Source organism: Geospiza fortis, unplaced genomic scaffold (assembly GCF_000277835.1).
Source record: "Geospiza fortis unplaced genomic scaffold, GeoFor_1.0 scaffold97, whole genome shotgun sequence".
Lineage (NCBI taxonomy): Eukaryota > Metazoa > Chordata > Aves > Passeriformes > Thraupidae > Geospiza > Geospiza fortis.
The window spans coordinates 4397001-4407091 of NW_005054343.1; the positions used below are offsets into that span (position 1 = coordinate 4397001).

Here is a 10091-nt window from a genome sequence, read left to right on the forward strand (position 1 = left end):
GCACAGGCCCCCTGCAGCCAGGATGGCTCCCCAGACCCCAGAGCCCTGCAGAGTGTGGGAAGGACTCTCCTCCCTCCCTTCCCTTCTTGCCTGGCTCTCCTTTCTCCTAAGCGTTTGGAGCACTTCTTTATCTTTTTTTTTTTCCCCCAGTTTTTTAACAGTCTAAGGACTGCCATCTGCTGCCCTTCTGCTTGCCCAGCTTGCAGTGATTGCAGCTACTCCATCTGAGTGTTGGGCTCCTGTGGTTTGGAAAACCATGGAAATTAGGATTCCCAGCTGCAGGTGCCGTGCAGGAACCCAGGATTTCCCGGAGCAAACCTGCCTCCCAGGGTGTAGAGATTCTCCTGGTTCTTCTGAATGTAAACACATGGACTGTGACAGCCCTGAACCACACAGTGTTTGCTTTTCATGCAGAATAAGGCACTTTTTCAATAAGCATTTATGGCTTCTTTCTTCTGCAGAGGTAATAACTGCTTCCTGCCACAGGCAAGGCCAGAAGCAGGAAGGTTGGATGTTTGTGGTGGGTAAAGAAAGATGCCAGTTGTCCAAAGGAGAAATGGCACTGGGGCTACCTTGGTCAGACCCCACAGTCACTTGGCTGTGAAGTGTCATGTCTTTCTTAGCTATTCAATAAAATAAAATTAATTCCTGCAGAATTTCTTCTTTTCACACATCTCAGAGACCCCAAGCACCTCCTCCTGCTTCACACTGATGTGAAGCAGTGGATCACAGTGTGGCTGGATTAAATGCCTGAGAAAAGGCCTGTTTGGGTGGCAAAGTTAAAATCCTGTTGCATGTAAGGAAAAGCAGCAGAATTTGGCTTGCTGGTGAAAAACAAAGCAAAGCAAAGCTGCAGAAAAGGCAGAAAGCCATGAGCAGCAAACCTGCACCTTCCTCTCCTGTTAGCATGAGCAGCTGCACAAACGCTGGAGAGAAAACTGTGTGTGGTGATATTGCACCCTCTGCCTGCAGCTCCTTCAGGAGAGCTTTTCTGAGCAGCTCTAAACACACAGCATTTGCAGACACTCTCTAGGCTTGGCTAAAAAGGCACATAGTGATGAGGCAGAAGCAGACAAACACGTGGGTTTTGTTCCCCAGCCTCTGTGCTGCAACATGAAGCGTGCTTTTATTTTTTTTAGTTCTTCCCCCTCCCCAGAAAGCAACAAAGAAAGCAACTACTCCAGGAACCCCCCCTGCACCCCTCTAGCTACACAAGGCATCAAAGCCAACATCTCTAATACCTAGTGGGGATTGCTCCTCAGTGCAAAAATTGGGGTTGACAACTCCAGCCTTTGGCTTGCTGGTGGCAAGGACAGGGGTGGCAGCAGGGTCTCGGCAGCTGGGGACACTGGGGACATTGGGCAGCTGCTCTAGAGCCCCGTGGCCAGCAGGGGAGGGGGCCCTGCCAGCCCAGGGCTTGTCATGCACCAGCTGGAAGAGCTTGACGTCCTGGGCCCGCCTGGCCATGCTGCTAGCAGCTGCTGGGAGCTTCAAGCAAGGGACAAGGCATCTGCAGCTGCAACAGAACAGAGTGCTGTGAGAAGGGAGGGATGTGGCACTGCAGGGATGTGGGGCTGACCTGGGTTTGGGGCTGCTGCTGCTGCTCACAGGGCTGCGGGCAGTGGTGGGAATCCCAGCACGTGTTTTTCATGGAGTCATGGAAGGTTAAGGGGTGGAAGGGACATTAAAGGTCGTGGCCCATGAGCAGGGACGTCTCCTGCTGCTCCAGATTGGTCAAGGCCTTACCCAGCCTCGCCTTGAGTGCTGCCAGGGTTGGGGCATCCACAACCTCCCTGGGCAACATGTTCCAGTATCTCACCACCCTCACTGGGAAGGATTTCTTCCTAATAATTTAACTTAAATTCCCCCTCTTACAATTTGTACCCATTACTCCTTGTCCTATCACTACAGTTCCTGACAAATCAGCATTTTCCAGCATCATTGCCCCTCTGCAAGGGCTGCATGCAGAGAATCTCAGGGGGGAGGGCAAGCCATTCCCTGAGCAACTTCCTGATACCAGTGGAGTTCTGCCAGGATGTGCCTCTGCTCAGTCAGGCTGCAATGGGAACTCACCACCTAATTTTCATTACCAACCATTGCTCCCTAAAACATTATATTAAAATGTGTTTTATGCCACTGGTTATTTCCCAAAGGGAGAAAAGTGGTAGAGAAAATACTTTTTATCCCTGTTCATCCTCCAGATGAAGGAGAATCTCTTATTTCACATCAGGGATTGCTGAATCAACAGGACTAAGCATTGTGCATGCAGAGCTAGCTCCAGACAATGCCAATGTTGCCATTGTGCTGTGCCCACAGGATGTTTTACCCTGTGAACAGCCCTGACTGGCCCTGCAGGCTGCAGAGAAGTCAGCTCCCTGCTCTCTGCCAGCAGGAGAGGAGAAGCTGGATTCTCCCCCCATCCCTGCCTCACTCCATCCCAGTCTGGCATCACACTGCTACCCCTTGTACCTTCAGCATCTGTTTCAGCAGCTTCAGCTGGCTCCTCTTCCACCTTCAAAATGAAAAAAAAAGCCATTTTAAGGAGAAAAAGCCCTTCCTGTCAGTGAAAGAGCAGCCTTTGCAGTTGACTGGCTGCCCCATGTCCCTCCTGCTCAGACTCTCAGCTTGTTCAGTGCCCACTCTGGAGGGTGAGAGGAGCCTCCCCTCCACCCACAGCTGGCCCAGCTTCAGAGATGGGGACACCCTGGTGGGCAGCATGGCCTGTGCCCCTCCCAGGGCACTGCATCCCCTCAGGGAAGCTCTGAGCCCCAGGGCAGAGCAGGATCTCAGTGCAGGGAGCCAAGCAGGGAGGGTGCTGTACCTGCACAGGGGCACCTTGCAGATTACTTATCTCAACTTCCTCCAGCTGCTCAGCCCTGGGGGCCTCCTGGGCAAGGCAGGCTTCATCCACACCCTCATCAGCAGGGGGACAAGGAGGCTGCAGCAGGGGTCTGGAAGGGAGAGAAAAAATACTGCCTGGGAGACCAGGTGAGAGGTGATAAATAAATCAGGGCATGGCATGGGCACGAGCAAAAGCTGCAGAGGCAGAAAGATCCAGGCAGAGTGTTTCTCCTCCTGTGCATAATTTCTCATATAATTAAAATGGGACAAATAAAAAGCCAAAATCTAATTTCCAGGCAAGGCTTTCCCACGAGCACTATTCAAATCCCACGTTTGGCTGTGCAAGACACCACCAGGACACGTAATTCTCATTTTCCTTCCTGAGTAAGCACAGGCCTCAGCTCCATCATTCTGATAAAGAGGCTCTCAAGACTGATTTTGTTGCTTTAATATAACTTCATAACTGAAATAAAAGCACCTCAAATGTTGCTCTGTGCATTTACCTCTTGATTTGCTCTTTCCTGGCAAGAAATGCAAAGCAAGGATTTGGGATAATGAGAATTTAAAGACAGCTAAATGCATGAAAATATTTGGTTTGTTATTTTTAATAATTTCCTCCCTTCATATTTAAAATTGTGCTCCCTTCAAATGTGGTCACAAATCTTTCCATGCTAAACTAGAAAACCTGTTGGTCTCTCTCTTTTGTCCCAATAAACAAACACATTGAAGGATGGAGTAGCATCTCATTCACCCCATAAATGAAGCTCAAGTTTCTATAATGAAGCTCCAGGAACAGATTTTTATGAAATACAAACATATGGGTTTGACAGTGAGTAATCATGTGTTTTCAGCTTCTTCCTGAAAATCTGGCTACTTTAGAGGAATTAACACAGAATAATATTGTAGTGCTAGGTAATAAATCCCTAAATGTTTATCTCATGTGAAATCAGAGCAAGCTACTAATCTGAGCAGAAAGATGTTTCCCAATAGCATCCAGACCAAAGTCACCACCTTCCACAAGAACTCAGCTATTTTCTACAACAGGAAAAAATGTAAAATTATACCTACTTGTATGAAGCAGCATCAACACATAATCCTGTCTTTACATTCAGCTCTGTAACACTCAAAATAATCCCGGGTGCCCTGAATTAATGGGCATGGTTTAAACAGCACGGCCCATCTCCGGAGCTGGCTGCTCCCGCCTCCTTCAGGGGCTGCGGTTGCTACGGGCGGGCGCGATGGAGACGGAGCCCGAGTCACCAGGAGACGCTCCTGTCACCAGGTGCCGCGTCAGCAGCGAGCCCCGGGGCAGCCGGTTGGCCAAAGCATCCCTCCTGCATGCCATCCCCTCCTCATGCCATCCCTCCTGCCTGTCATCCTTCCTGCCTGTCATCCTTCCTGCCTGCCATTCCTCCTGCATGCTATCCCTCCTGCCATCCCTCTCACATGCCACCCCTCCTGCCATCCCTCTCACATGCCATCCCTCCTGCATGCCATCCGTGCCCAGCACATCCATCCCTGCCCAGCACAGCACACCCATCCCTGCCCAGCCTGCAGGGGGGGAGCTCTGCTCTGCCGTGGGTGTTTCAGCCTCTCCAGCTGGTGAACGCACTTGAAACAAAAGCTGCTCATTTCCAACAAAGCCCTAAAGGCAACAGGAGCCACTCACTCTGCACTCTCCTCCTGCTCCTCCTCTTTCTTATCTTCCTCTTTCTTCTTTTCCTCTTTCTTCTTCTCCTTCTCTTTTTTCCTCTCCTCCTCTTCTTCTTTCTTCCTTTCCTCTTCCTCTTTCTTCCTCTCCTCTTCCTCTTTTTTCCTCTCCTCCTCTTCTTCTTTCTTCCTTTCCTCTTCCTCTTTCTTCCTCTCCTCTTCCTCTTTTTTCCTCTCCTCCTCTTCTTCTTTCTTCCTTTCCTCTTCCTCTTTCTTCCTCTCCTCTTCCTCTTTTTTCCTCTCCTCCTCTTCTTCTTTCTTCCTTTCCTCTTCCTCTTTCTTCCTCTCCTCTTCCTCTTTTTTCCTCTCCTCCTCTTCTTCTTTCTTCCTTTCCTCTTCCTCTTTCTTCCTCTCCTCTTCCTCTTTTTTCCTCTCCTCCTCTTCTTCTTTCTTCCTTTCCTCTTCCTCTTTCTTCCTCTCCTCTTCCTCTTTTTTCCTCTCCTCCTCTTCTTCTTTCTTCCTTTCCTCTTCCTCTTTCTTCCTCTCCTCTTCCTCTTTTTTCCTCTCCTCCTCTTCTTCTTTCTTCCTTTCCTCTTCCTCTTTCTTCCTCTCTTCCTCTTCCTCTTTCTTCTCCTCCTCCTTTTCCTCACCTCCCTTGGCAGTGTTTGGGGAGCACAAACAGATTCTGGAAAGGAGAAGCTCATGAGTTGAAGCCCCCTAGCTCGGAACACAGAGCTTGGGCAGACCCCAGCAGGGGTTTCTATGGCAGAAGCAAGGGTGAATTATACACAGACAATTTCCATTTCTGAATGGCATTCCAGCTGCATGCACCACTGCTGGAACAAGGTCCAAAGCCTCTTGCCCTGGGGCCAAATTCTACTCACAGGAGCCCAAGCAGAGCCTCCCTCACCTGTCCTCTGCAGGGCTCTGAGAGCATTGCTCCCATGGCCCTGCACTGCCTGCCCTCACCAAAACTGAGACACCAGGAGAAAAAGACATTTGACCAAGCACCTTTTGGATCCTGCTGGAGGATGTCCCCTTTTTGGAAACACACCTTGGCTGCCAGCTCCACCAGCAGCGTTTGCAAGGATGGATGCCCAGGGACAGGCTTGTCCCGTGCCATGGCCACCACACTGGTGGCTGGAGAGCACACAGACCTGCCCATCAACAGCATCTCCCTTCCCCTACCTGGATTCTTCTTCCTGAGGCTCCTCCTGTATGGTGGGAAGGGAATGAGCATCTGCCTGCAGCTCAGCCTCGTGAGCCCAGGCTCTTATCTCTTCATTCATCTGGCCATCCTCCATCTCTTCCAGGATGAGATGGGTTTCCTCCTGCTCCCCAGGGGCTGCATGAACTGAAACAGGAATGGGGAGAGGGAGGTGATGAAGGGACAGGGACAGCAGCAGGTTCTCCAGAGCCAAGGCAGGTCCTAGGTTTGCTCCTTCTTGGTTTCCAGGAAGATCTTCCTTGGAAGACCTTCTTGGTCTTCCAGGTTTGCTCATTGGGGCAGTGCTGAAGCAGCTCTCAGCCTGCCCAGAGCTGGGCAGCCCTGCTGCCCCTGTGTGGAGATTCTCAGTTCAGTCCAAGAAAGAACAGAGACAATTTCTCCCAGGTTGAGCCTGGGAATCATAGAAGAAAAGAATGAAAACAATTATCTCTCTTTCTGTAACCATTGTTTATAGCTATGGTCCTCCACAGTGTGCTGTTCAAAGTATGCCAATAGTGTGAGATGTTTCTACTTTGAGACCAATCAAGGATCACCTTAGTGAGTCACATTATAAAAAGACCCAATACTTTCACTAAAGGGGCCTTCTGATCCACCTGAGGACTGGAGTCTTTCTTTCTCTCCCTGATTCAACAGCATCACCCCTGAGCTGAGCTGCACAGGTGCCTTGAGCTCCTTTGCCAGAAGGAAGAAGAAAATTCACCATTTTCTGCCAAGCACAGCCAAAACCCCACGAAGGCCTTGAGCAACCTGGTCTAGTGGAAATGTCCCTGCCCACAGCAAGGGGGGTGGAACTGGTTTAGCTTCAAGGGCCCTGCCAACACAAAGCATGCTGTGATTCTCTGAAAGCCACAACCCTCTGCACACGGATGAGCACTGGCTGCCCTGCTGCCCTCCACCAGCAGTGTCCTGGCCCATCCCCTGGCCATGTTTTGTCCCTCCTTGCAATCTGGAAGAGCCCAAAGCCTTTCCCCTTCATGAATTTCTGTCCTAGCACAGCCCAAGGGCGCTGGGTCTGCAAGACCCAACCCTGCACCCACATCACAGCACTCGAGCACCATGTCCTGCCTGCTCTGAGCACCCTCCCAGGCAAGGGGCATCCCACAGCACGTCCCAGCATCTCTGGGGCAAAACCCCCAGCAGGTTACTGAGTTTAGGCAGCTGCAGAGTGAGGAGTCTGACCCATGAGGAGCCCTCTCCATGTCCCAGAGGTACCCATCCTGCCAAGTCAGGCTCACACCAGAGAAACAGGAGGAGGAAGCACATCCGCTCGCTGGAAAACCAGTTTATTTTGAGGTCTGCCTGACGGCAAAACTTACATGTCCACAGCAAAGCTAATAGGAAATGTGCAAACTGAACTACAGAAAGGCAGGAAACCCATGCAGTGTCATATCTGTGGCTTATTTACCCACCCCCTGGTGTCCACAATGCCTTTAGCCCATTCCCTCTGGATCTCCTTTAATTAAAACATCGGACAGCAATCAGGGAAATGGCTTTTAAAGCACACCATGGCTTTTGGATAGATGATATGAAAATGTGGTAAACACTAAAACTGTGTCCTGGTACAAACAAGATTCATTATAAACACAGGGGGTGGACCTCAAGGGATCTCCTGGCTCCTAACTCATTGTTAGAGTTACCTGGATGGTCCTAAAGACACGCAACAGTGGGAGATCTCAGCCTGGCCTGTCAATACATCAGGAGGCTTATTCAAAATATGGAAAAAGGCTTTTTACCAAGGTCTGTAAGGACAAGGGACATTCATACTGGACGTAAGGAAGGAATAGCGTCCTGTGATTGTCCCATCCTGGAAGTGTTCAAGGCCAGGCTGGACAGGGCCTGGAGCAACCTTGTCTAATGGACAGGGAAGCTGGACCAGATCACATTCAAGGTCACTCACAACCCAAACCAATCTGCTGCTCCAAGGTCTGTACCCAAAACCTGGGGTGTAGGGGCTCCCTGAGCCCAGTGTGCCTGCCCTGGCCATGCCTGCCTGCAACCTCTGGGCTGGGGACAGCCCTTGGAATCCCCTCCCTGCTGGGACATCCCTGCTGCTGCAGGTAGTGCTGCATCCATGGAAATGAGAGCTTCAGGAGGGAGCAGCCATAGTTGGGGTCAAGGAGAGTTTGGGGTAAGTTCTTTCAGAAGAAGAGCCCGGGCAAATATGTTTAACCATTAACTCCAACCTATTCACCTAGAGATTAACCTCACCCTCCTGATTTGCTGCTGCAAATCAGAGCCCTTTCCACTTGCTGAGAGGAAACACTCAGTTATGGAAGAAAAGCAACAAGGAGCTGACAAGAGCTTCAAGAGGTTTATAAAATCACACCTCAGAGGCAGAAGTTGACTCAAAGAAGCCTGGAGGTTTCAGCTGGGGCTTTTGGGGTGAATATTCAGATGTTGTGGGGGTATTGAGAGGGCCAGGAGTTCAGGGAGACTCCAGCAAGAGGCTTTCTGCCTCTGAGGTGTCCTGCGTGATGCTTTTCTACCATCCTATAAATTATAGCTCCCATCTCATAGACACCATCCTGCAAAGCCAGCAGCTCCAATTCCCAGAGCAAAGAGGGAGCCAAGTGGGACATCCCTGGGGCTGGGTCCCTGTGCCAGCCTTGGGTCCCCACTGCCCCAGCTGGGAAGGAGCTGGACATCATTTGCAGATTCCCCTTTGCTTTTCCTCCCCAGCTGTGCTTTCTCCTCAGGCTGGTCTCTTTTGGGTGTGGGAAGGGCTGGTTTGCCACGGTCTTCGTTTTCCGTTTGTTTCAGAGGCGCTAAGCCCCTCTGCCCCCTGAAACAAAAGGAGAAGGAAAACATTAATGAGCGTGCTGGCAGTCTGGTGCCAGGGCAGATCTCTTGCTTGAACCTTCCTTGGGTAGGTTAAGTGACCTGGAGATGCCTCAAGGCACCAAAGCCAGCTGGGCACCAAGGCTGTGTTAACCCAGCACACACAGCAGCATCCCTGGCTCTGCCTCTTCCCGAGCTCCATGGCAGCACATAGGCCTCCAGTTTGTACAAACACATGGAGAAATGCCTTCCCCCAGGATTTCCCTCTCTCAGGTTCTGCCAAGGGGCTGTTGGCCTGCAGGAGCAACTTCCCAGCATATTCCTGGGGGTGTGCATCTTCCATGTGCCTCAACTGTCCCTGCTCCCATCAGCAGCTCCCACAGCCCAACCAGCCACTCCTTTCAAGGGACAGCACTTGCACAGGGGTGTGTAACCCTGCCCAGACCATCCACAGGGGCAGCTGTGGCTCTTCATCTTGTCCAGCATCCCCCAAAGTGGCTGCAGTGGGGAGCCAAGCCCCCCTGCCTGCAGAGCTGGTGCTTGATGCCCTCCATGGGCACACAGCAGTGTGAACCCTGCAGGTTTTCCACAACCATGAAGATTCCATTCTAAGACATCTAACCCCAGCATTTTGTTTTCCTGGGGTACCTTCCTAGACATCTCACACCAGGCTTGGCAAACACCAAAGGAGAGAAAGAAAGCTGCAGGTTTGAATTCCCTTGTAATTCTTTGGTCAAATCCCTCCAGCTCCAGCACAGCTCAGGACAGACCTTGATTTCAGCACTAAGCTCAAACCCCAGGACGTGAGGGTGTGGGATGCTGCGCTTGGAGCCTCCCTCAGCCTGAGTTTTACCAAGCCCACAACACAGCTCAGCAACAGCTCCCACTTCTCAAGTGTCAACAACCTCCCTTGGCTTCCCTGGGGGGTTCCAGGGGCTCCTGAGCTGACACCCAGGGCACACCAGGGGATAAAGATGCCAGTGACCCCTCTTCCCAGTAAGCCAAGCCAATAACGAGCTTGGCAGTCAAACCATCATGGAGAAATGGAGCCATCACTTACTTTGCTCCACAGGACTTGAGGTTGCTGTGGCCACTCCCTGTCAAGAGAAGGGAACCATGAGACACTGCTCCTTTTCAGTAACCCTTAATTTTTTACCCTCAATGCCCCATTTTCAGTACAGGTAGCCCTTTTACCCTAAATACCCCATTTTTGTGGCAAGTTGGATGGTTTGGCCATGGGCACGAGCATCCCCACACTCAATGGCACAGAGCAGGAGTTTGCCTGGGGGCCAGGGAAGGAAAGGAGAGCTCTGTAAATCTGCAGCTGCTTCTCCTTAGAGCTGGGACCACACCTGCATGAGATGCCAGAGCCTGGACACCAGCCAGTGCTGCACAGAAAGGCAAGGGAACAGTAAAGAAAACACATGCTACAGATCTCCTGCTGTTAGAAGCCAAACACTGGCCTTCATCAGCTAAGCAGGTCACGGGGACTTGTTCTCTTGGCAGAACTGGGTGACAGCCCAAACCACAGCAGGTCCCAGCACTGATGTAGTGGCATCTGCAGGCCAGGGGACGCCCTGCTCGTCAGGGATGT

The 10091-nt window shown here is 51.3% G+C and overlaps 1 protein-coding gene across 1 annotated transcript in view; it reads right to left on the bottom strand.

Annotated features, from left to right (window-relative positions):
* Positions 1 to 10091, bottom strand: part of CNGB1 (cyclic nucleotide gated channel subunit beta 1) — a 25384-nt gene that overhangs the window by 12449 nt on the left and 2844 nt on the right. Inside the window, exons 10-12 of the mRNA XM_031058410.1 lie at positions 5019 to 5176; positions 2822 to 2952; positions 2470 to 2512 (exon numbers count right to left, since the gene is read on the bottom strand). Coding sequence (XP_030914270.1) covers positions 2470 to 2512; positions 2822 to 2952; positions 5019 to 5176 — 332 coding nt within the window. The remainder of the gene's footprint in view (positions 1 to 2469; positions 2513 to 2821; positions 2953 to 5018; positions 5177 to 10091) is intronic.